Here is a 27,788-nt window from a genome sequence, read left to right as displayed (position 1 = left end):
TATTGAAGCCAGGTAAGAGCATAAATGAGTGAAGCAAGGATGGGTGGGTACTATGCTAACTGAAGAACACAGGCCCATATGTGACAGGGGAAAGGCATAATTCTATTCTGATCAAATGACAGTGCAGAATTTTATTGCCAGAATCTCTGGCTTTTTAGAGAAGCTAGAAATAAGGACTAAACAAATAAAATTTCTTCATTTAAAAACTATTAGTAATTAATTCAAAGTTTAAAAAAAAACCCTGTGTGGGTCCAATAAAATGAGTGCAGGCCCAGTTCAGTTAGTAAACTACCAGGCTTAATAAATTGCACATCTATCCAATACATGCTCATCCATTTATTCTATAACACCAGTAAAGGAAGATCTCTCCATCACACCAAGTAGAAAATTAAATTTCAGATGGACTAAACATCTAAATAAAAAACAAAACCATACAAGGACCTTAAGAAAATAGATTTACTTAAATAATAATAATAATGATGATACCAACAACAGCCAACAACAAAAACTATAAAACGGGAAATGGCTTAGGGGGGAGAGTAGGGAAAAGGAGAATTAAAATCGTGTAAAAATCTTACCAGCTTTTTACTACCCTGCTTTGAACCAGACCAAAGTCTCTTTTAAGGGGTAAGAAAAATTCTATGCAAAGCTGCTTACAAAGTTTTTAGCCAAATAGGTATGTAATTGCAAGCCAAAACACGATAAGCACATACAAATACCAGATACAAGTATTCCTTACCAACTGATAATTTATTACACTGCAATTGAAACCAGGGTTGACTACAAACACCAGTGTTTGCCAGCTATTCAATACCTGAAAGTATCTCTGGTCAGTTAGGGCCTGCTGCTGGTTATCTTTGCTGGGCTCATCTTTTTTCTCTGTGTCCTCAGCCTTGTTTTGACTGATAAGATCCTGTAATCTAAAGGGGGAGGAGGGGAATCAAGATATTACAAAATGCTCTCCTAGACACTGGATTAAGATAACAAATTGAGCCAATGATCCAGCTACCCTCCCAACAGCTTTATGTTTTCACATATATGTGTGTGTATGCGTGCACACATACACACACTTTCATATATGCATTTAAAAAAATGTTAAGCCATATTGTCACTGGAAAACAAGAAGGTCCTCTCAATAGACCACAAATTAGAATCACTAAAAACAAAAGGGATCAAGCTGAAAAAGAAAGTTCTAACCACTCCCCAACACGTGCAAATAATAGAATAGAAAAACTACAGTAAAGGATGGAAGCAACATAAAAGGTACTCCAAGCTTGGAGGCTACAGGTAAAGGGAGCAAGAAGCAATGGGCAGGGCAGCTGGTTTGGGCAGTGTAGCAGCAAGAGCTAGAGAGCATGGTCCTTCCCTCTTCACGCTCCACTTGTGCCAAAGACCAGACAACAGTGATGCCTGAGCATCCCCCAGTCAAGAGCACATGAAAACCCAAGAGACCATTGTTCCAGGCGGCTACTGGAACTCTGGGGGACAATCTCTTTACCCAGAAACCTAACTATGTATGAGTGTATCCCCCTAGTAGCAAACCCTTGCCTTTCTCCAAATATCTCTGCAGTCAGGCTGTAGTAGACATTCCTCCTCCCACCCACCCTGCCTTTGAAAAAAAGTGGTCTCTTATTACACCCACTTCAAATTGACTACCTTAACTTTGAGTGTACCTCTCAGTTTCTTACAGAACCCTGTCCCATTGACTGATTCCATGACTCATTAATGAGCTTGTCCTACTGTTTGTAAAATAGAATACCAATATTCCATCACGTCATTTGCCTGCTAAAAAAGGAATCAATGGCTTCCCACTGCTTTGTGAATTAAATCTAATCTCCTGGGGTTAGCACATGAACCTCTCCATGCTGTTAATCCTAACCCAGTATTCCTCCTGACTCCTTTCTTACCTCATCTCTTACTACTACCCTACAATTATCTACTCCAGTCACTTGTATTGTCCTTGACCTTTACTCAATTGCTTGGCTCTGCTCTCTGGTGAGTATGTGCCAAAAACAAATTAATGTGGAATCAGCTCTAGATAAAAAGTCAACCTCCTTCCTCTAGTGGACACAAAGACCTCACAATCCATTTTCCACTTGACTTTCCACCTATTTGTCATATTCACATACTTTACAGTTTTGCCTAAAGGTAGTACCAGAAACATATTGTGTAGAATACAAGCGACACAGAAAAGCCAACATGCTCCCTAGTGGGAATACAAGTAAACTGGTATATCTGAATTTAAATGTTCGTTAACCTTGCACATCTTGCTTTATGAACCTTTGGAATGTTTGGGCAAAATAACCTTTGGACTGGGCTATAGCAACACTGTCTTACAAACAATTGTTAGTAAAGCCAACAGTAAAAGCAGATCGCCTGACCACAAGGACTGATAACGATGGACATTCTTTCTGGAGACAGGGTCAGTAACCAATCATGTCCAGCTAAAGAATAACTCAGTTTGTTAACACCAATAGAAATTCCTTTCTTCTGTGAAATACACAGGAGCCACTTCAAAATGGAGTCAGAGCAGCCATCCCAGAGGAAGTGCTACGTACGTCTTACTCCTCAAACCTTTGGAATGTTTAAACTGGGCAAAATAAGCTTTGGACCGGGCCAAACCAACACTGTATTTCAAACAACTATTTGTAAAGCTAACAGAAAAGCAGACACTCTGACTAACGGACTAAAAATTAAAGACATTCTTTAGAATTAGCAGCACCATGTTTAGCTAAAGAATAACAGCTTATGAGCACCTATAGAAATTCTTTCCTTGACTTAATAACACCAATAGAAAACCCTTCCTTCTATTCATGTAATTATTCCCCTTCTCTTTCTCATAAAAACCCTTTGCCATTACCCCCAATCAGAACACTATTTGAGTGTCCGCCTGCATCAGTGCTTCCTGGATAACTACTGTTTTGGATCTCAAACGCTTGTTGCCTCTCACTCTGGCCTTTTATTTTTAGGTTAACACTTCTCGTCACATAATTGGAATAATTACTTTTCCCTTCCTTTTCTCATAAAAGCACCCTATAATCAGGACACTATGTGGGTTTCTGTCTGAATCTGTACTTAATTCTTTTTGATCTCAAATAAATGCTGTCGCCTCTCATTCTGGCTTTTTTTTTTTAAAGAGTGTTTTAGAAACCTATGTTGTAGCAGAATATGCTGTACTCAGAAATATGCTAGGGTTGTTTTGTAGTCTCCAGAGCAGTAAGCAAGGCCTGAGGGCCACAAAATTCCCCTGAGAGTGGCCAAGGGATACTTTATGCACTTAGCAGACACTCATTCCACAGAGCCAGCAGCAACAGCTCGGTTTCTTTGTGGAGTCTGGGAAAAAGAGAAAACTGTACTTCCAACTGAAAATATGCTGTGCTATCTCCTGTTTTCTATAGCCATCTCTGAAAGATAAGTTTCGATGTGCAGACATTTTATAGCTTTTAAGTGTCTGTTGAAACCTTTCCATGATCTCATGGTGATTCATTCCCATTCTGGAGATAAGAGTTGAAAAGGGGAATGCCAATTTTGTTTTAAAATCATGCTAATTTAGCCACGATGATACAAAACACATGTATGCCTCCATAGGAGCCTCTCAAAGTTATGTTCCCTGACTCCTTTTCCCTGCATTCCTAGGATTTTTGAAATAATTAGGATGAAAAAGAAGGGTGGTTCTCTTCAATCCAGCAGCCACAACTCTGAAGGCAACTGTTTCTCTAGGAGGGCAGTCCAGCGCCAGGCCAAAATCCAATGTGTTTTCTTTCAAGCCCAGACCACAGACAATTATACAAGCCTTGCCGGGAAAGCCTCATGGGGGAAAGCTGCCCTCCCCACACCAGACTTGGTGCAAAGTCTGTGCACTGCAATCTCTGAAGGGAGTTGCTGTCAAGGATTCAGCGCCCCTGACCTCTCCCCTCCCTCCATACTCCCGGGGGCCACGCTCACATGCAGGGCTGCATTCCTAGCCCAGGTGCCTCCATTCAGGGCCCTTATCATCTCTTACTGGGGTGGGGAAAACCTTAACTGAAACACTTTCCTCCGCTCTGTTTTTCTACTCCTAAGCCTTCTCCTAGGCCCATGAAACAGTAGGAGTCTTTTGTGCCAGGCTGCTAGGCAGTGAGATGCTTCCTCCCATCTGTGCGGCTGTCACTGACTGAACTTTGCCTGGGGCCATTCCCTGGGGAAAATGGAACACTGAGGCACCAGCCTTTTTCTTTTTGGCCCCTTGCTTATGCTACTGCAGTAAGTGAATGAATCCTGGATTATTCATTTCAATTTGGCTTGTTACCCTAACTGACCACCTGTCGCCTATCAGCTCAACACTGGGGTGATGGGATTCTGATTTTGTTTTCTCCTAGCAAAATAGAAACACCATTGAACAATTAAATGAAATTAGTGTAGTACCTCTGGTTATCTTGCACCAGCAGACCTACTTGATCACTTCCTAGCAACAGAATTTTATTCAGCCTGTTTGTAATATTAACTCAAAAAAGAGAAGAAGCCCATGTTTTCCCATGTTAAATTAATAGCCTCCATTGATACTGAAGGTTGCTTAGTTGAAAGGTAACTACAAATCTAAAGGGGAAAAAAAAAAGGAATTTTCTCTGGTTCTAAAAGGGAAAGAGACTTTCTCCTCCTTTTCTTGTAGCATTTCTTTTTGAAAACTTGTTGCAAATCCTTTCTCTGTCTCTTTAAAAAGAACGAAAATTTTTTAAGATTTATAGAAGCCTCTTGCCCATTTTACATCCTAGGAATGTCTACCTTGGGAGTCTTGGAACCACCCCTTTGACATGTGAACATCAGGGAGGACCATGCCTTATCTGCCTGTCTCTGTTGGGAGTTCAGCCTAGCCTCCAGGCTCTAAATTGTAACTTCCTGTTTGTCTAAACAAAACAAGAAGTTTCACTTTTCCTTTGGATAAAGGCAATTCACATGTAATGGCTGTATCTGTCTGGTTGTATACAAGGGTGAGATTTCATTCTGTCTTTGCAGATTGCCAATAATGCACTTTACAGTCTGCTTGAATGTTTATTCAGTAATATTAATAAAACTGTTTCATTTTTCTATATATGTGGAAAAGGGCCCAACATCAGTTGAAAAAATATTCTACCTCTGCTACTTAAGAAAATAAAAATTGAAAGTTTTACCTTGAAAAAAATTTCTTCAGTGGGTGTTTTGTTTGGCTTTAATTATTAGTGTGGTGGTTAAGAGTGTGAACTTTGGAGTCAGAATGACTGGATACAGATCTGAGTTCTTTCCAAATTCTCCTACATACCACCTGTGTGCTATGGACAAGTTATCTAACATTCCTAATTCTGTTTCCACATCTAGATACTACAAAAGTTCCAAACCTAAAAAAAAATTAAGATTTTTTTTTAATTCCAAATTTAAATTTCTAAAAACACAAAATTTCCTCAAATTCAGCAGAAAAAATATATCAGGGATTGGTTCTGAATCAGTTTTAAAGGCTAAGAGTGAAAAGTCAGTCTAAAGACCGACTTTTTAAAGAGCCCAAATGAACACCACTATACACACACACACACACAGAGGATGCCAAAAAACTGCATACACATTTTAAGAAAATAAAACTGTATTAAAACTGTAATACTCAATATGTACCAATAACAAAAGACGAATACAAATCACATTTGACTTCTGCATTTACAAGAGGTGCTCAAAGTGGTTGCCATCAGTGTAATTTTAATATAGTTTTTTCCTTTCTTAAAATGTGTATACATTTTTTTGGCACCTTCTGTAACAATTCTTGTTATTTGTGGTAGTTATGTCCTATAAAGTCACCATAAACACTAAATTCGCAAAGACTACCCCATTGCTCCTCGGGGAAAGACAGGATCAGGCTCCTGCATGCAGCTGGTCCCCTTCCCTCAACTGATCAATATAGAACTTTGTCTTTAAACATCAGCGCACATAAAACTAGGTTAACAGCACTGTCACTCATACCTAAATGAAGTTTACCTAACACACGTATTTTCTCCATAAGGCAGATCACAGCCTTCTTGTGTGTAAAGACACTAAACAGCACTTCAATACTATGTCTGGACGCCATCTTGGAGAAATTGCCAAGAAAAAGCACAAAAATGCAAAAAAAGAAAAAAAAAAGGAAAAGAAAAAAGAAAGTGGCACTGTGTTAATAAAAAGGATGCTTATTTACATTATGAGAGCTGAAACAAGAAGGCAGAATGTCACCTTGTTCAACAGCTGGAAATGTATGTGTTGGGCATGTCTATGAATGACTATGAAGGTGCTACAAGTATTGATTTGGGGATTAAAAATAAATTTTAGCAGGTAGGCTAATTCACAAATACAGAATTTGTGAACAATCGGATTGACTATATTACCCCTATGTATATATACTCGTAAGTGCATTTATGTATGTGTGTGTGTATCTTCACTAATATACTTGCCTTGAAGTCAGTAAGATTCCATTGCAGGGAATCAGGATATGCCACTCCAAAATATGCCACTTTGACATAAATGTTTTAAGTTAAAGGAATTTCAATAAAGGCAGGTGCAGGAAAGACTCTCTGATCTGCCCGCTTCTCTCCTGAAGCAGATCATAAGACCCTCATGTGAGAGGTACTCTCCCTGTACCGGGTGAAAAGGAGCATCTTTATCTCTGAAGATAGAGGGATGCCAAGAAGAATCCGAGTTTCTCCCAGTTGACTACACTTATGTCCTGTCGTGTTTTTCCACAACTTTCCACTCTTCATCAAACCTAGTATAAAAACGCTCAGGCTTAACTTCTTCTTCAGGTCTTCATTTCCTCATAGTCTCCCACATCACATAAAACTCACATATTCAATAAATTTGTATGCTTTTCTCATGTTAATCTGTCTTCATCGGTTTAAGTTTCAGGCCCAGCCTAAGAGGGCTGATGAAAAGTTTTCTTTCCCTACACCTTCTCCTCTGACTTTTTACCCCCCTACATCCTCCTATTACCAGTTGCTTCTCCACCAATTTTCCCATCTCAGTTAATGCACCAACGAATACCTAGTTATTCAGGCCTAGCTTAGGAGTCTTGATTTTTTTCCCCCTCAGCTGCCTATATCCAATCCATCACCAAGTCCTATCAGTTCTACCTCTAATCTTCCAAACACTTCTCATCACTTCCACTACTGCCACCTTGAATCATGTCACCACCTCTTGTTCAAATTCACACAATTGCAATGCTCACACTACTTTACATTTATTACTATATATAAAAACTGTGTTGTTTATTTTCACTATCCTCCCTTCATGTAATCTCCATGAGGGCAGGGACTTTAACCATTTGTTTTCCACTGCAATTCCACTAACTCAGAATGCTAAGTAGATAGCACAAGGTACTACAGGTACCCAAAATGTCAAGCAACAGTAGGAAGGGAAAAAATATTATTTTTTTATAAATGCAGTCTTTCCAAACCTTCCACACCTCTCTCTCTCTCTCTCTCTCTCTCTCTCTCTCTCTCTCTCTCTCTCTCTCCCTCTCCACTCTGTTTATTTAACTCAATATGTAATCTTGGATGTCCAGAATACTTGCCTTTCATTGTTGCCACAGGAAGGAACACAGCTGTCACTGAAAATTGAATCAACTTACGATAATATAATTGATTTAATAGATCTAATGCATATAATAACTTGAATAGTTTTCAAAATATTTCATCCCAATGCTTCCCACACTACTTCCTCAAGTCCCATTCCCTTGAATCAAAGAGTGCACATAGATCATCTTCAGAAAATACGATCACTATTTGAGGACCAATTTTTTGCAACTCCTCTGAGCACACGCTTTTCGAAGTCAAGAAAGGTACAAGTGGGGGATACGAATGGCTCGCTGCACTCACTCTGGTACTTTTAAAGTATGACGAGGCTACATAGGCTACAGGTCGTGACTACCACTAACAAAAGTTGGGGGCTTGTCGTTTCTAATTTTCATGATTCCCTTGCAATTTCTCCATGACTTTCAAAAACAATTTTCTAGTTAAAATCTTGCCTTTTATCATTATCAGGCAACTACCTTTTTCTTGTTCTTAAGATGAATATATAGCCAAATCCAACACAGTAGAAATTGTTTTTAAACTGTGGAACCAGAAATATCCCTGTTTAGTGTCATTTCCACCCCCCCCCCCCATCTGCATGGTAATTTCAAGTCGAGGACATTATGAAGTAAGATGATAGGTAATAAAAATAATACAATATTTTTTAAAATAAAAATAAAAAAATATAAAAGCCTAATAAATTTGTAACTTTGGTAAAATATAATTACTTGATGTTTTTCCTAAGGGCTTTCTCCAGTTTCTTCACCTGTTGTTTATAAAGTCTTAATTCACGCTGTGTGGGCCTGTAGAAAATAAATTATGTTGAATGCATTCAATTTATTAAATAAAACTATAAAGATATTTAACAATAAAGAACAGAGTATACCTTGTTACTTGTCACAAATATGCTTATTAAAATTCTTAAAATATTTCATGATTGCTAATGAGGTGTTAACTGGCCATCGGATTTCTTCTCTAAATTTCCTGTTCAAAACTTCTTAGCATTTTTTTATTGCTGTTACTCTATTACTTGTTTTTATAGCGAAATATTTCAAATGTACAGATAAGAAGAGAGAATAGTAAAACAAATAGTGGTGTATCTACCACTCAGCTTTATCAAAGTTGAATATTAACAGATTTGTCTTATGTTAAACTAAAACATTATATATACACTAAAACTCCATGTATGTCCCTCACTACTATTATTCCTCTCCTTCTCCTAACACAGGTAACCACTTTCCTAAATTCACTATCCATTATTCCCATGCATGTTTTAAAATTTTTACTACATATTTATATAATCATAAATTTACATTATTACTATGTGGCAGGTCGTTAAACTTTATATAAGAGGTTTTTATACTGTAGGTATCAGTCCCTTCTCCATTAAAGTATAAGCTTTATGAAAACAAGGTATTTGTTTTGGTCATTATACGAGAGCTTAAGACAACGTCTAACTTATAATAGGTGTTCAACAAATAGTTGTTGAATGAAAAAAGTCTCCACGATGCTCATTCCTCACTATCAGCATGGAGAGTGTCATCCCCTCATGGTAGTATGCGGCATATATATACACCTTTCTGTCGTATGCCATTTCAACTTTTTAGTTTTCTTCTCCCACAACACAGGGATAAGTCGAAATAATGAGACACCCAAAAGTAACTTGGGAATGGAAGTTATAGTGTAAGACTGAGTCTGCTCTGAGCTCCTACCCAGTTTTATTCTCTTCATTATGGACTCCTATTTTCTCACTTCCCTTGCCTACCTATGCGTTCTTGTTCCTTCAATTATATGAAAGACAACTGACCAAATGACAAAATGAGCAGACGAGTACGAGTTTCTCCAAGATCAGTTTCAGAGAAAAGGGGCTAGAATGATTCATTTAACCTTCCAAATTCCAGTATGTGTTTACTTTCCAAAGGTGAAATAAAAATGACTTAAGTTTTTCTTACCGGCTTTCCAAATCTTTTTGGAGATTCAGCTTTTCACTTAAAAGTACATCAATTTTAGCTTTTGATTCCTTGAGTTGATTCTGTAATGACTGCAATGCATTTTATAGAAAAAGAGTTAACTTACCTAGGAAATTATTATTTTACTTTATAAGAAAGTATTTATTAGACATTTAATTCCCATACCATTAGAAGGCCTTTATAAGTTGGTGAGGCATCAAAGCTTCTGTAATCTTTTTCTTCTTCTGACTGACTTTCATCTTCTTTATAATGCCTATGAAAAAATACATGCAGTGTACTTCTTATGAAAAACCTATCTTCAAAGAAAAAAATCTAGCTAACAAAAATTAAATCAATCCAATAAGGGTTTGATAACCTAAATATGAATTAAAATTTAAGCCAAATTTCCTACTTGTTCTCATACAGAATGGTATTAGGTTCTACTACCTAATATTATAGCATATATCTGCTCACTACCACCTTAATTAGAATGTGAAATCCACACAAACCAGAACTTGGTCTGTCTTGTTCCCCATTTTATCTCACTGCCTAGAAGAGTATGGGGCATAAAGGTGGGTAAAAAACCCTTGTTAAATGAATACACAAAGCATACTGTTTTTTTCCTTCTAGTACTTTTAGGTCACCAAAAAAGCTAAATGGAAAAAATGTACAGTATAAGTGGACAAAGCAGCAGGTTTAATAGTCCTGATTCAAGTCTTGACACCACCATTAGCCAGCTGTGTTATTTGAGGTCAATCTCTCAGAATTTGTTTTCACATCTGTCAGATAGATATAATATTTGTCATATGTGTTTCACAGGATTGGTGTTAAAAGTAAACAAAAGATATTAAAGCATTCTGTGAACTGCCAACCACTACTAGTAAATCAGTTATTATTTTAACAATCCTGATGCATTAACACTGGCCTGTCCAATATGGTAAACACTGGGTCCATGTGGCTAAGGAGGACTTAAAATACGGCTGTGCCACTGGAGAACAAAATTTTTAATTTTATTTAAAATTAAAACTTAGGAACTGATGCAATGCAAATAATTTTCTGCTAACCACAACTTTACCGTTTAGGGCTACAATCCACTGTGTCGCACCACGTGCAAGTATTACTGTTGCAGCCTAATGTGCACTGGGCACATGCGTGGCTTGTAGTACTACACACAAATATACAACCAGTCTAGTCAATGTCAATGGATTGATCCAGTTTGAATGGTTTTCTTTTTTCCTATACATAAATATAACACTGTAGTGTGTTTATTCTGCTATTACATTTATGGTGATACCTATATAAATCAGAATAATTAAATTGATAGTTATTTTAAGAACTAAACAATTTTTCTAGTTTAAAAAAATAATTATGGACAGGTTTTTAACAGAATCAAGTGGAGATGATAACATCTGAGAGAGTACAACTGGGACAGTAAAGAGACTTAAAGAAGGTATGTCACGAATTTCCCGATGAATGCTCTTTTGACTTGCTGCGGAACAAAATGAAAAAAGCTCACAAGTGACAAAAGAAAAAAACAGGTAAATTGGACTTCATAAAATTTAAAAAAATACTGAGCTTCTAAGGACACCATCAAGAAAAAAGACAACCCACAAAACAGGAAAAAATATTTGCAAATCTGATAAAGGACTTATATCCTGAATACATAAAGAACTCTTGCAACTCAACAATAAAAAGACTAATAACTCAATTTAAAATTGGGCAAAGGACTTAAATAAACATTTCTCAAAAAAAATATATGCAAATTACAATAAGATATGAAAAGACCCTCAACATCATTAGCCCTTAGGGAAATGCAAACGAAAACCACAAGGATGTACCACTTCAAACCCACTAGCATGACTAAAATTAAAAAGACAGACAATAATAAGTTTTGATGATGTGAAAAAACTGGAATCCTCATACACTGCTTGGTGGAAGTATAAAATGGAAACAAAATGCAACCACTTTGTAAAAACAGATTGGTAGTTCCTCAAAATGTTAAACATCTAATGTTACCAAATGACCCAGCAATTCCATACCTAAATATATATCCAAGAGAGGTGAAACATGTCTATACAAAAACTTGTAAACAAATGTATGTAGCAGCATTATTCATAATAACCAAAGAGTGGAAACCCAAATGTCCATCAACTGATAAAAGGATAAACAAAATGTGGAGTATCCATACATTAAACTATTATTCAGACATAAAAAGATATTAAGTACTGATACATGCTATAATATGAGCCTTGCAAACATTATGCAGAGGCCAGTCATAAATGATCACATATTGTATATGATTCAATTTATATGAAATGTTCAGAACAGGCAAATCCATAAAGACAGAAAGTACACTGGTGGTTGCTTAGGGGTTGGTTGGGTTGCAGGTGGGTAGGGGCACAGGGCAGAGAGCAGATGGGGCATGACTGCTAATGGATATGGGGTTTCTCAATAGGGTGATGAACAAGTTCGAAACTGATTATGGTGATGATGTCAAAACTCAGAATATAGTAAAACCATTGAATTGTACCTTTAAAATGGTAAATTCTACGGTATGTGAATTATACCTCAATAAAGCTGTTATTTTAAAAAGTTGTAATATAAAAATATTTTAAGGTAATAAAATAAATAATGTTAAAAGGTATTTTCAGCAAATACACAGTGAATGTAATAGTCTCAAGAGTGAAAAAAGCATGGAAGTTAGCCACCGAAATCAGAATTAACCATCCAACAAAAACTCGTAATATAGGGGTTTTTTTTTAGAAGAATCTGAGCTTGTAACTTTGCCCCGCTATAAAACACTTTGAAGTCTTGCACAAAAACAGAAATTTCTTATAGATGAAATGATGGCAAAATAAATTATTTCAGTTACAGAAAATTTGTAGGAAAATGAGGAAATAAAAGATATTTTATAAAAAGTGAAAGATCTTCAATTAAACCCACAAACAACTGTCTGCAAAAATACAAGACCTTTCTCATAATATCAAAGATTAATCCAAACTTTGAAAAATTTCAAGTACTTTATCTTCAGATGAGTAATGTGCCCAATTAATACTTTGGGAAATGTTTGTCTCAGAAAAGATCTCCAAATTTACTAAGAAATGTTGTCAACTTAAGACCTGAAGAAAAAAAAAAACCCAAACTTGTAGTGTATGTGTTTTTGAATTTTGCATATCTATCCAATGAAGAATTTCAGCTAGATATGAAAAAAAATCATTTTTTAATCACAATTGGTATTCCAGTGTTGTTAGGTCAAAAATCCAGATTTACTGGAATTTTTAAGTAATGTTGATGTTTCTCTTGCTTTCTTTGTTATACTGTATAACACGTGTTGGAAATATTTGTTTTCTGAAGCACACTATGAAAAATGTCATGGATACAGTTGTTAAATTATTCAACATGTGCAAATGCTATGTCAGTTGGTGAAACTGCTGAAACAAATAGAAGACAATGAATTCGATGATCTTGTATTTTTTTGCCAAAAAATGTTGTTCAATAATCAAACACAAAAAAATGGTACTGTGATTTGTTTTTTCACCAATATCACTCTACAAATGAGTAAGCTAAATCTGAAGCTCCAAAAAAAGGAAAAACATTATTTGTGATTAGCTGATAGGCATGAGAATTTACACCGAAATGGAAACTTTTCTTAATACAAATCAGTAATATTGATTTTATACATTTTTCTAATATGAATCAATATGTAGAAGATTTTAGTTTTAATCAGCAGTACATGTAAATTGGCTATTAAAATTACAAAAAAACTGAAGAATTTTGTTGCTCTTGATAGATTTAGAGTTGCTTTTCAATTTTGCAATAGTCTTCTGAATTAAATAAGAGCTAGTGAATTTATTTAAGTTAGACATAGTTTTGAAACTGTTATGTCTTTGATTCAGAGTCAAATCAATTATTCTAAAAAAGATAAACCAGTTTTGTAAATGTGGATGCAAATATTAAAGGAAAAACAAATTTTTTGTACTTGATTCAGTTGCTAGAAAACCTCTAGGTATGTTTGGAACAATTTGGATATGTAGATCTATTTTTCAACTGTAAACTTTATGTAATCTATATACAGATCAAATATTTCTGATGAAAAATTCGTGTCTGAATTGAAATATATGCCATAAGTTAAAATAGTCATATTTTACTGAGTTAGTCTGGAAAATAGAATATGAAATATCTCATTAATAATGTTCTTATTGATTACATGTTGAAACATTATTTTGGATATTAAATATGTAAAAATTTATTTCATTTGTTTATTTTTACTTTTTAACTTGGCTACATGAAAATGCAAAATTATATATGTGGCTTGCATTACATTTCTACTGGAAAGTGCTGTACTAACATCTCTCAGACCTTCTAAAACACACGCTGGACTTGAACAAATTATCATTTTAGGAAAGACGGTGATGATAAGGATGACTGACTAGCTTCTATGTAACAAGTACTAAGATGGATGTTTTACATAAGCTATTTCATATTTAACAGGCGAAGAAGTAATGCTTAGAGGAGGTATATAACTTGCTCAAAGTCACTCAAATAGTATTAGGTTGGTGCAAAAGTAATTGCAGTTTTTGCAATTATTTTTAACCTTTTAAAAGGCAATTACTTTTTTAAAAATTTTATTTGTTGTTTAAACATGTTTTATTAGTTTCAGTTGTACAAAACGATGTAATAGTTAAACATTTATCATTTATATCCCTCACACAGTGATAACCCCCATTCCCCCATCTACTATCCCTCTGACATCGCACACAGCCATCACATTTCCACTGTCTCTACTCCTTATGCTGTACTCCACTTCTTGAACCGCAATTACTTCTGCACCAACCTAATACATAGTAGTGGTGAGACGCAAATGGAAATCTCTCTGGCTCCAAAGCCTATGGACTTACATCACTCCCTATATACACGCTAAAATACCTGCCATTTACGGCTACACTTGTTCTCAAGAAAAGCCTAATATACAAATGTACTAGAGGAGGTCAATTTTAAATGTACGCAGACCTAAAGGGAAATGGGTTTCAGTGAAGAATTATCACGCTATTTCCCTGCAGTCCTTTATTTAGCATTGACAGATTTTGTGGTTTTCCTGAAGCAGAAAACATGCTAAGCATGCCCCACGCTCTCATTAGGATGTGGCACTCCCACAAGTTCCTCCGCGCCCTTTCTCCAGTGGCCTGCAGAAGGCTCGGGAGGGGCCCAGTATTGAAGATGGTGCTCCTTAGGGATGAAGAGAAAGAGCTTAACTAGAGAAATCCTGTGTCTTATTTTCTTCCCTAATCCACATGCGATCATGTCCAGGAGATCAGAAGTGAATCTCAAAGCCACTTGCTTCCATTTCCCAAGACCATTTTTAAAATTCCTATCTAAAGAGAAGAATGGAATTAGACATGGGAACTTCACTCAACTACTAATTCACTATAGAACTATTTTCCCCAGGGGTAGCTTTTCAAATGTCTCTGACATCTCAGAAGCTCCATCTGAGCCTCATAGGTTCTATTCCTATGTTACTTTCCTTGCCTCTTTAATCCTACCAGGCCAGGGAAATACAAATAGAAATAGAAATAACAAGTAATATATTCCATGCAATCTACATTGATGTATTAATATTAGGTAAAGAAAAGTAGGACAAGTAAATTAGCTAAGAGCCTCTCATTTTAAAATTTACTTTTCCTCTTTTTCAAAGATTGTAGCATGTTTGTTTACACGTTTTTTCTAAGACTTCCAACTGGTTAACCGTCATATATGCATATTGCAGGTTTGGTTCTAGACCACCACAATAAAGCGGGTCTTGCAATCTTTTGTTGATGGAGGGTCTTGCCTTTCATTTTTTAAAAAAGGCAACATCTGTGAAGCTCAATAAAGCAAAGTGCAATAAAACAAGGCATGCCTGTATTCACATTTCTGCCTTGATCGCTGCTTTCCCTGCATTTTCTAATGCATGGAGACAAAAAGGAATATCAATCAATAGGTTTTCAGAAACTGCCCTCCACAAATCCCTCTGGAGGCCTCCCCAAGCCTGTGCCCTAAAGTAGAGCACCCAAATGGTATGCCATAGACACACTGTGCAAAGGATTACAGATGTGCCAAGGTACTCATCCCCCTCAGCCCTCCAGACAACTGGGTAAGGGGCGAGGTGGCCAGAGTTCCTGAGTCAGTTGTTTCTGACTGCAGCTTTGTCTGTTCATCTTTCTATGGTATACAGATATCACTTTTGGTGTTTCATGATGAGAAAAACTTTGAACAATGCTGCCCTTTAAAAAAATGGATGTTAACATGGTAAAACTGGTTTTGTTATATGTTGTTCCACCACAAGAACCTATCGACGACATTAAGTGAGAACTTACTGTGTATTTATTATATTTTACTTCTGTTAACTTTACTGAAGGAACAGAAAAAATAATTGGTGTCAAGTGGAGGGCTTCTGCTTCTGCAAGAGGCCCAAATCCTGTCTGTCTTCTTTCATTCTTTCATTTTCTATTCTTTTTCACCTCTTTCATCTTTAAATTCTTTCATCACCTTTTCTTTAGTAATTTAATACTTGTTCATTATTTTTATAGTACTCCTGCTTCTTCAGGTGATGCTAACATCCTATTTGTAGACCTCAAAATCCATCTTGAAGTTGTTACCATCTCACTATTAAGATAGTACTCACTCTTAGAAAGAAGACTGAGTTTACAAACTGTGCAGTCCAAGAACCCTGAAAATCCTCTCGTTGAGAGACTTTATATCGCTGCAAAGTTTAAATGACTTCTTATGTTCTTATTTGTAAGAACGTTATTTATAATGTAGCACATATTCTGTTCCTATCTCCTTCTCCCATAACGAGAGACATTCAATCTAAATATCTGACCTGAGCCAAAGCATTTGTACAGGCCAAAGTATTTCATTTCGGCTAGACAGGTGATGACAGGATTAAGTAAAAAATTCCTTTTCCCCAAGTTTCTCATTCCTTAATCTCAGATTTTCACCACAAATTCATGACAATCAAATTCAACACCACCTCCCTCAATGGCCGCAATCCTTTTGTCATTTTTAGTCAGAGAAACCCCAGTTTGCACAACTTCAGAGGCAACCTCTCACATAGTCTACATGAGAGATTCCAGTGATGGCTGTGCTAAACCTTCTCTACCTTACTAAACATCCCAAACTCTCTTTCTTCACCATCTAGATCAGCGGTCAGAAAACTGCTGCCTGTGGGTTTTGTACCAAAGTTTTCCGGAACATATCCATGCCAGATCCTTTTCACATCTTCCATGGCTGAGTTCGTGCCACAACAGCAGAGCTGCATAGTTGCGAAAAGGCTCTACAGCCTAAAATACCGAAAATATTTCCTGTCTGGCCCTTTACAGAAAAAAGTGTGCTAGCCCCTGAATCCAGATTAGCATTGACTAAAGACACAGATCAAAGGTTGTAACTGAGACTCAGTTTGGATCATATTTTTAAAGCATTGAGTTAACTGTCAACATTAAAAATCTGTTTTCACTTATAAATCTAACCTCTAGCTTCTCTCAAAAACAAACAAACAAAAACCGCAGAAGATGTAGCCACACTGGGCTCACATTACTGCACAGCATCAACTGACAAGCGTGTGGAGTAACTGCCCCCTTAAGACACATGGTGCACAGCTCTCCAGTTTGCCACAATCTCCACCTAACCCGATTCATTCATTTTCATTATTTCCTTAATTCTACCAGCATAAGACTTTGCAGCTGCTCAAGCCATGAAATGCTTCATTTTCCTTCTCTTTACTCGTACATACTTGTCTATTCATTTTAGTGTCAACTTGGCTAGGCCATGTCGCCCAGCTCTTTGGTCAAACACCAGTCTCAATACTGCCGTGAGGTATTTTTAGATGTGATGAACTTTTAAATCAACAGACTTCGAGTAAAGCAGATTAACCTTCATAATGTGGGTGGGTGGGCCTCATGCAATTAGTTAAAGGCCTTCAGAGCGAAGACTGAGACCCCCAAGTAAAAAGGTATTCTGCCTCCAGACTACCTTCAGCCTCAACACCGCAACACCAACTCTTCCCTGGGTCTCCAGCCTGCACGCCTGCTTCACAGATTTCAGACTTGCCAGCCTCATCATGTCATGACCCAATTCCTTTAAAATCAAATTCTTCTCTCTATATAAATGTATAACTGGTTCTGTTTCTCTTAAGAACCCTAATACACACACCTGTGACCCCATCACCCAGTTTTTTTGTATTAAAGGAAAAAGTGCCTTCTTTCTTTTCAAGGCAAATGATGTTTTCTCATTCATTTACAGCTTCCTCTTGGTCCAGTATTTGAATGACTGCTCTAGAGAGGTTATGACCTCTACCAATGAACATACCAACAAATCCCTGGAACTGCAGCCAAACTGGCTTATTTACAGTGCCATAAAAACATCTGTACTTTTATACCTATCCACTTTTGCTCATAACATCCAAAGAGTCTAAAATGGCTTTAGCTTTTTTGCCTTTCTGCTTCCCCAAATTTTACTTGTCCTTTTAAGCTAGAGCACAGTCCCCATCCACTTTGTGAAAACTTCCCTGGTCACTCCATCCAAAACTAATTTGTTCTTGTTTTATACTTCTGAAATATTACCGTCTGTACAATTTTTAGTAATTAGTCATGTAACATTATGGATTAGTGTTTAAGTCCCATATTATTCTTAATTATTAATGTGTTTACATTTTATCTCCCTTACCAGATTGTGAACTCCTAGAAAGAAAGGACCACACTGTGTCCTATCTCTATAGAATCTAATACCATGCCTACCATCTAAAAAATAGGTTTCATTTGGAAATCAGAAGGTTCCCTAAAGTTACTTGATATAATACTGCTTTCTGCGTAGAACGAAGCAAGGAGTTGATCTATCATCATTAGTTGTACTTTGTCTTTTCTTCCTCCCTTTTTACTTTTTTCCCTTTCCCTCCATACTGCTCCCTTTTTTTTTTAAGAGTCGCCAATGGCCAAAAGAATGAGCAACCAGCACAATTCTGTCATTGGTCCTGCTGAGGAAGGTCATTTTGTTTGGGGGATAAGAATACTATTATAGAATGTACACTTGATGAAAGCAGAGAATTTATCTGCTTCATTAATTATGGTATCCTCAGTTCCTAAAACAGAACATGGCAGAGAGCAGGTGCTCAAATAAATATTTGTTAAAAGAGCTATTCCATCTATAAACAATGAAATAGATTGCTACTGTTCTAATGACCTCATATTAAAGCACTTTCGATTATTTGGCTGTAGATATCCTTCAGCTATTTTAGGTTAAGTTGAAGACCATTATTTTAATCTTTACCCTTAATGTCTTTAGTCAGAGGTGCCAAGTGTGTTTTACACTATATGTTTAATTTTTCACCATGACATTTTATCTGTATCTCACATAAATCTGCATACTAATTAGGTTGCACCTTGGTAGGCAGCTAATCTAATCCGAAGCACTTTGTGGATAGACTTGGGAACTATCCAATGGCTCGATAACATCAGTAGAACAAATTATAATACTTCAACAAAAGAAAAAGTGAATCCTATTTCTTTTGTGAAATAAAAAGTGAATCCAATGCTTTGGTGATTATTAAATATACATATTTAATATAAATGCAGTAATATATTTTAATATAAGTACAGTCTTCAAGATCTTGATAAAAAAAGAAACCCATAGTTACATATTAGGTAGATTTCCAAAGCATATTTAAAGCTTTAAGAGGCTGTAAGAATTTTTGATGTGATTCATGACTAGAGAGTAACTTTAAGAACTGTAATACAGGATTAGTCGTACCTTTGTTTATGCAGTTTTCTAATTTTAGATTCATAGTAATCAATTAGGCAAAGCAACCTAAAAAACAGAAAATAAATTGAATTATTTTCAAAATGTGGTATTGTAGCATTTACTATCCTAATTTCAAATTATAGTGATAAACATACAGATAATCTAACAAGTTTATTAAAAAATTCAGTGATTTTGCCGGAAGTATATATGAAATCATGTTTTATATTAATGTCAAAGTATAGTTTTTAAAATAACCACAAACATTGTATCACAACATAGTAAATGTATATTCTCCTTCTCCCAACAGTTCTACTTCTAGTGATCGGTCAAACAAATATTTGTCCAAGGTGATAACTCAAGATGAACAGTTGTTCATTATACCATTATTTTAAAAAGAGAAAACCCAGAAGCAATGTATTCTTCAACACAGGAAAAGTTAAATAAATAACAGCAAACCCATACTATACAAAAAGATGAAGCATTAAAAGAAATAATGTAAATTTGTATGTCCTAATAAGGAGTAAGGGAAAAATTAACATTGCATTGCCAAATGGGTACTATTACTATTTTTTTTAAAGAAATAATTGTATGTGAATTTGTATGTGTTTTGAAAAAGAGCTCTTCACAGATTCTTAACAAGGAGATAGATGACACCATAACCTAGGAGACACCATAACCTATTGGGTGTCACACTGGCTAATTGGGGAGGGGGCAGGATACTAAAAGTTCTTCAGTGAACATAACAGCACTACACAACAAAAAATGGTCCCACCCAAAATACCAATAACATTCCTGTCATGAAACACTAAGGACACAAACCAAACTACTAAAAGTGATTATCTCTAGGAGGTAGGAATTAGAAGAGTAAGCAGATCTATACAATTTTACTTTAAACACTTTTATATTGTTTGAAGTTTTATAAGCATGTACTGCTTTTGTAATTTTAAAAATCCTCCAAGAAAAATAATACTGTATTTTCACACATTATTCTTTTTAAAGAAATATTTACACTATTTCCTTTCTATCCTGGGAAACTTACTCACCCATCCCCTCTTTCAGAACTATTCAACCGATTGTTCTTTTAGTATCATAACTTTCTAGATTATTCTTTTTCTTCAACCTTTCCCCATCCCAACACATACCAGCTTTCATGTTATTCTGCAAATATGCTTTAATCTCCTTTACAGCCTTCATAAGCCCTCTCACGCCCTACACTTCCCCCACATGGTACCATTCCAGTTCTATCTTTTCCTTTGTAGCAAACTCCATTCATTCTGAGTGATTGATACCTTCTACCTTCAATAAACTTTCAGGGAATTCTGAGCAATAAGACTGGGGGAAAGCAAACACACAAATTAATGAGGCAGCATGTAACACTTCTTTCCACCCTCTCCTTTTTGAAACACTCTTGTTTCTTGGTTATCCTGACACCCACACGTAACTTCTTTCTCTATCTGAAATTTGGAAGTTCTCTGGAGTTTGGCTCTTCTAAACTGGAGGCCTGATATTTCTACATGGCTGATGGCAGGTGCCGAAGCACATGTCTGTAAATGAGTTCATCATCTTCTCTCCCCACTACTCAAATCTAGCTTGAAATCTAGCTATCTTTGACTCGTCTCCTTCTTTCCACAACTACAGCCAGTCAGTCTGGACAATTTCTGTCCATCTCTGCAATCTCTCTCCTTTCTTTTAGCCCTAATAGAGCCCTTCATTATCTCCCACCTACACTATTACAACTGATTACTAACTTGTCTTTCTGTCGTTGGTCTTAATTTCTTTGCTCATAAATCCTGGGTTTTTTTTATCCTGCTACATAGAAAGTAGAACCTAAACGCTTCAGCCTAGAGTTTAAGCTTCTCAAAGTTCCAGCACACTTTTTCTTCCGTATCGTCTCCTAAGACATTAACCATCAACTTATGCAACCTGTGCTCCAAACCTAGACTGTTTGCCATTCCTAAACACATTCGGTTTTCCTGCCACCATACTTCTCTAAAATCATCTTTCCCATACTTCTGCCTATTAAAATTCTACAGTTTCTAACAGTCTAGTTTACAAATTACCCCCTTCATGAAACCTTCCTAGGCATCACCATCTTCCTCAATGGGACCTAACCTCTCCTGCCACACCCACTTAGTCTCCTATTTGCCCCATCGTAGCACATACTATGATCTGCATTAAATTTACTTATTTGAGTATGTGTTTATCTACCCAACAAGACTATTAGGTCCAAAAATGCAGGAAACATGGCTTTACTTACCTAGTATGTCCTATATTGTCTTGCCCAATGCCTTTTGTAACTTTTGACAACAGCAGAAGTGGCTACAACCTCTAACAAGGTTAATTTACAGTTTTTAAATTCTGCATCTCAAACTCAAAATTTGCTTTATTAAAAATCAAATAGAGTGCAGACTCTCTAGGGAATCAGACAAATTTATACTAGAATTAGCTTGACTTCATTTGGTATATGTTAAGTTCTCTCAATGCTTCTCTTTTTCTTGCCTTCTCACTCACTCAAATTGGCTGTGTTTTTCTGTGTGTTATTTTTTCATTCCTCTTCCTCCATCTTCTTGCTATCTTCTTTCTCCCATTGTAATTGTCTCTTTATTTCTTTTTGTTCTTCCTTAATCCTCCCCTTCTGTTCTTTCTTTGCTTCTCTTTTTTTATTTATTCACACCTATCTCTATTTTTGTTACTTTATTATTTATTTTTATTTTTTTACTGTTTGTCCTTCAAAATGATGAAAATCATATTTGTATATGTGTATTAATTCTCCAATAATTATCCAAACAATCTATAGTTTTGTTCTTAACTTATATGTGACCTCATTTATTTTCATAATAAGACAGAAATACATAATTAATAAAGATCTCTGATCCTATTATGTAAACACATAAGACTAGTTAAAATGTTTATATTGTTAAGCGAATAAAAACAAGGTGCTACCTTTATACAAGAAGGGAAAATATGAATATAATATTCATACTGTTTGTATTAAAAATAACACTAAACATTTAAAATTACCTAAAGGGGAAGGTAAGGAATAGGGTTAATAGGACAGAAATGAAAAATACAACTTCTCTGAACATAGTTGTAGTTTTAAGTTTGTAATCATATGTCTTACATATTCAAAAGTAAATATATAAAATTTTAAAATTCCTAAAAATTGAAACAAATAAACCAAATTGTAAATTCATTTGGTAACATAAACAGAGAAAAGGAATATTTCAAGATATTTAAGAACACTATATGTTGATTGTATCCACAGTGGAACATATTAACATCAAAGGTAATTGCAAAGAAATTTAAATTTCATTCAGTAGGTCTACTGTTAGAAGTAATTCTGGTATTACTCTTTTGAAACTATTTTTATATATCATAGGATAAATCAAATAATTATGATATTGTTTTTAGGAATAAGAATTTTTTCAGTGCAAAAGATTTTCAAATATAAAATCAGAGTTTAAATCAAAATCCTATAATGTTAACTACAGTTGGAAAAAATCAATAATGACTTGGGATTTTTCCCAGAAATATATACAGTTCCTAGTATTCTCCACTAAAAAGTCCTAAAACCAATGACAATATAATAATGATAAGCAACCTGAACAACCAAGCTGCAGTTTCTAAAAACTATTGCTGACTAAAAAGATAGTCTAATTAATTTTAAATTTAATTTAGTTAATTTAAAACATTTAGTGCTAGTTTTAATAAATATCTGATTCCATTCCTCAAAACAGCTCTAGGGAAAAGAAAAAAAAATGTACATGCTATATACCCTCTATCTAAAAAGCAGTAAGTCTAACAAAGATTAGTGGAGATGGATCAAAAGGATATCACACCAACATGAAAAAGTTGCCAACTGGCCAATAAAGGATAAATTGATCATTAAAATCCCATGAATAACAACATTTGAAAAAAGAGAGATAGCTACAAACAAAAAAATCTTACTATTGTTTATCACTGGAGATCATTAGGGTACCAACTCCTATTCTAAAAAGTGGGAATTAAAATAAAGAACTGAGCATTGATCCCACCTTCCCTGTAACAAACTCTATAGGGCAACTAAATACCCACAAAATAAGAAATGTTCTTTTTTTACGGAAGAATTGCAGCAAAAAAAAAAAGCAAGACAGAAATAGCAGAATTGAAAAAAATCACCATTTTGCAAGATCATCAATGGGTGACTCCATTAGATGAAAGGATGATGGGGAATTTTATAGTGAAAAAAATCAGATTGTTACTATATAAGCCCCTGAACAATCTTAGCATCCCCAAGAGTAGGCCAATTAGACATTCTGTGCCACCCAATATGTTACTATATGAAACATACATTACCACCTATGAAGTATTTTGCCAAAAATACTTGAATCTGAATTTAGCACTAACTTCAATTTTAAAGGAAATGTAGGAAGATAGAATATACTTTTTTAGGACAACTGGTCAACAAGTTAATGACGTTAAAAAAAAAAAGGGAGAGACGACAGGAAGAAGACTCCTCCAGTTTATGAGAGATATACCACTCCCAAGATAAATTCAGTTTAAAAAATGATGAATCTACATATCAATTTATGAAGCAAACATTACTGTCTATCCAAGATGGTATGAGGAACTCTTTTGCAGAGATAAGCAAACACTCTGTTTTGAGTGACAATGCGCTCTTCATCCTCCTTTGTTAATCTACAGATATCCTTTTGCAAAGAAGCAATAGTCTCTTGTTGCTCCATTCGTTTTTTCTTATAATGCTGACATTTTGCCTATAAGAAATTTTTCAAAAAACATAATTATGATATATACATCTAGGACATGATACCCTAACAATATTATACACAAAGTCATTTTCAGTTTCACAGTATTGAGGCGGTTTTTAAATGGGTACTAGCTCCAGGAATATTAATACGTCATAAATGCAAAACTGTAACAAGTGAAATAGGTATAAAATAGGGAAAATACAGCTTATAATTGCTTGCATTCAGCGTTTTATAATAGTAAAGGAACCCAAGAATCTCTATAAAACTAAAGAAAAAGGAAAGCCATCGGAGAGTTTCCAGCTACTACTATGTTAAGAACAACTGGAAAAGGCAAAGGTAGACGCATGAGACCAAGAGAGAAACAGGAGAGAAATGAAGGTGACTTGGACCAGCATGTAGATGAAAAGAAAGTTTGGAGAGGAAATTTAGGAACTCAGTTTTAGACATCTAAAGTTCTAAATGCCTATTAGACATCCAGTGGAGATACCAAGTAGGCAATGGGATATGAGTCTGGAATTAAGGTAAGAGGTCTGGGCTATAGCTTTAAATTAGGTGCTATGAATTAGACTGAGCATCACCAAGGGAGCTAAGAATATATGGGAAAGAGGAAAGGTCTAAGGAATTAGTACTAGGGAATCCCAAGTACTATTAATAAGAGATTAGGGAGATGAGAAGAACCAGCAGAGTTGAAGAATGGGGTTAGAGGGAAATCAAAAGAGAGGATATTCTAGAAACCAAGGGAAGACTCTCAAAGAACAGTGATAGGTCAAGAAAGGTAAAGACGAATTAATTAAGCAAGATGGAAGTCACCTGTGACGTTGATGAGCTATTTTAGTACTATCGTGTAAGAAAATACGTAACTCAGTACCTGTAAAGCTTTATGATCCTTTTGAAGATCTTTTATTCTATTCTGTTGCTGGCAAACCCTATTTAGGGATTCATCTTCCAATTCACCAATTTTGGATTTCACACTCTCCATGATTTGTTCTAAATCATTAGCTCGTTGTTCCTGATCTGCTGCTCGGCATTTCTCTAGCTGAAGTTCATTTCTAATAACAGACACACAATTCCTTCCTTAGTAATAAAAATAAATCACACCAACAAACCCCCCATCTAACAATATAATGAATTTCTAAAATTTCTTTGCGTTCTTAAAATTTCTATCTTATAACACAAACCAATAGAAGAAATATAGGGTACCATTATATATCTAAGCTACGCCATTACCAAAAGATTTATCAATCAAAATTTTTTTAAACTTAATATTTAATCAAAATGGAAAATTAATTTTCAAAATTCTTCTCAAGGCAGTTATTTTAAAAATGCATAACCACTTGGATACAAAAAAATTCAAGAGATATTTCTCCATTTTCTTACTTAAGCTGCTGATTAGTTTCTATGAGCTCCTGGATCATGTTCTGCTGACGTGCTGTTTCGTCCACCAATGTTTTCAAATTCTGTCTCATCCTTTCTGATGACTGTTTGTCAAAAATGATGCAATCTGCGTTTTAAAAAATGTAATACAAATAGTAAAAATAAAGGTAAGGCAAAAAGAAATTAAGATAAAAACATTTTTTAAAGGAAAGAAGCTTTTTACCATGAGGAACAAGAATAGGATGTGATTACCTTTAAGATCTGTTCTTTTGACTAGAGACAAAGGTTTTAAGCCATGCATCATCAACAGCACATTTATATTCTCCCATTCTGCTGCTTCACGCTATAATTACAAAGGAGAGAGAAAAGGATCAACTTCATAATGTAAAGAAATACCCTCTTGTATATCATTTTCTTTGTTTTCAGAATAACAGGACTTTTTCACCAAAAATTTATTTAATATGAATTTTTATGTATATGTAATGATTAAAATTAAGACATAAATTAAAAATACCTGTAACTGCAGGGAACCAAACAGACCGTAGGTTTTTTATTTAACTGAACCAGACAGGCCTCACTCAAAAAAAAAAAACACCAAAAAACAGCTGCAAACTAGGTTATTCGCTGAATAGTACAGAAAAGGTAAGTCACTTAGAAACAAGTGTCATTTTAACATGACTTATAGAGTTACAAAAAAAAAAAAAACCAACCCAAAACATATCTGACTGGTAGGAGACAATAATTTAAATAGTTCCTTGTATAATGGACATGGTCTAACTATAAAAAGGTGTGTGTGCATCTAGGTAACTGGTTCAAGAATCACTCTGAGAGATACTCTCAAGTCTTGTATCCCTTAAATATGTATTTACACCATGAACCTGAGAGGGGAACTCTAACTTTCTAGATTAAGGGACTAAAAACATAACAATAGGAAGAAAAATGTGATAAGAACATAAAATATGGATAGGAATAGAAATACCAATTTTTTTAAATGACACATTTAAATCCATGATATTAATATAGTAGTTTTATAATAGCCTTTAATGTTAAATACAATGATCAATTTTGAAATCACTGTGTGAGGTGCTTTACTTTCTTTTTAAGGTATTACAGTATATTTGTGAAAAGATATTTGAGTGAATTTTCAATGTTAAAATGGCTTGAAAAATATAATTTATACAATAAATACATTTTGTTACTGGTATAGTATGTAAGTAAATATCATAATAGCTTAGAGATTAATAATATAGACAAAGAATGAAATATTACTCTTCACATTCAAATGCCCCTATGACATTAAAAAAATCTATCAAGACAAAAAGGAACAAATTACCCTGATGACTCTTTGACAGCATTATGACTCATAGTACCAAATAAATCTTTCCTTTTGACTGCTGACTTTTTTCCCCTTCTTTATCTTTTCTATACTTCTCCTTCTTCCCACAGACTTTTCTCTTATTTATGCTTTAGGTCTTCTGGTCACAAAGATTAATGACACAGAACTAAAATTATTGCTGATACCATTTTAGGAGCCAAAAGCTCTGTGTGGCTATCTCAGTAGACGTCTACTATGACTCATAAAAACAAAATGCCTTGTAAGTAATAATGTCACAAATTTTCAATGATCAAATTAAACATGTTGTTCCAAATTAAACATGAATACTTCTTCTAAGAGAAAAAGTAATGGAACTGTTTGCAAATTCTGAAAAGAGCTGAAAATGGCATTTTCCAAAGTATGTGCTGCAGAACACTAGTCTAATGAAATATTCACCAAACTGGTGTTAAATAAGTAGGGAATACTGTATACTAAAGCCTCTTTTGGCAGACCGAGAATATTGTGAAGTCTTAGAATAATAAAATCCTTTAGTAGTATGTAACAAAACATTGCCCCAAATTATCTTACTAAATCAAAAAACCATTTTAAAGTAAGATTTTTCACATTTGTAGATGTAGTATTTTTTGGCACATACTTTACAAAACACTGGTTTCAAGTATTTCAAGTTTACCTCTTTTTCAGTCATGAGTCTGATGATTTACTGGATTCCTCGGCTTTAGAGGCTGCTGGAGATACAGTTGCGTTTGTAGAATCAAAGTAGAGATTGGCAACAAAAAGTTTTGAGTTGCCTAAATTAAAAAAAAAAAAAGACAATAGATGGTAAACAAAATTGTATTTAAAAGAGTCCACTACTCTTGGGCAATTGAAGTCATTCTTGTGTCAAAACTTTTATAACTTCTTAAGCTGATGTAAAGAACGATTAGAATAAACCATATCTTATAATGTTCTCTACAAATAAAATATCATGGGTTTTACACATATACACACACAAAGAAAACTGTTTGTTTTAACTAGATAATGTGAAAAGCATGTGAAGCTAATAAATAATCTTTTGAAAACTGCTCCCCCAAAA

The 27,788-nt window shown here is 35.0% G+C and overlaps 1 protein-coding gene across 4 annotated transcripts in view; it reads right to left on the bottom strand.

The window, feature by feature from the left end:
* CEP70 (centrosomal protein 70) overlaps window positions 1–27,788 on the bottom strand; it is a 53,756-nt gene that overhangs the window by 13,427 nt on the left and 12,541 nt on the right. For all 4 annotated transcript variants that reach the window (XM_081071745.1, XM_081071746.1, XM_081071748.1 and 1 more), the window contains 10 exons: window positions 27,387–27,504; window positions 25,633–25,723; window positions 25,384–25,507; window positions 24,875–25,055; window positions 23,843–24,012; window positions 19,268–19,324; window positions 9,674–9,761; window positions 9,491–9,579; window positions 8,267–8,341; window positions 815–920 (listed from right to left, as the gene is read on the bottom strand). In XM_081071745.1, coding sequence (XP_080927871.1) covers window positions 815–920; window positions 8,267–8,341; window positions 9,491–9,579; window positions 9,674–9,761; window positions 19,268–19,324; window positions 23,843–24,012; window positions 24,875–25,055; window positions 25,384–25,507; window positions 25,633–25,723; window positions 27,387–27,401 — 996 coding nt within the window. In that variant the 5' untranslated portion in view covers window positions 27,402–27,504. The remainder of the gene's footprint in view (window positions 1–814; window positions 921–8,266; window positions 8,342–9,490; window positions 9,580–9,673; window positions 9,762–19,267; window positions 19,325–23,842; window positions 24,013–24,874; window positions 25,056–25,383; window positions 25,508–25,632; window positions 25,724–27,386; window positions 27,505–27,788) is intronic.

This window comes from Rhinolophus hipposideros (genome assembly GCF_964194185.1).
Source record: "Rhinolophus hipposideros genome assembly, chromosome: 14".
NCBI classification, from domain to species: domain Eukaryota; kingdom Metazoa; phylum Chordata; class Mammalia; order Chiroptera; family Rhinolophidae; genus Rhinolophus; species Rhinolophus hipposideros.
The sequence above is the reverse complement of the archived record's forward strand: the minus strand, read 5'-3'. Positions and strand labels throughout refer to the sequence as shown.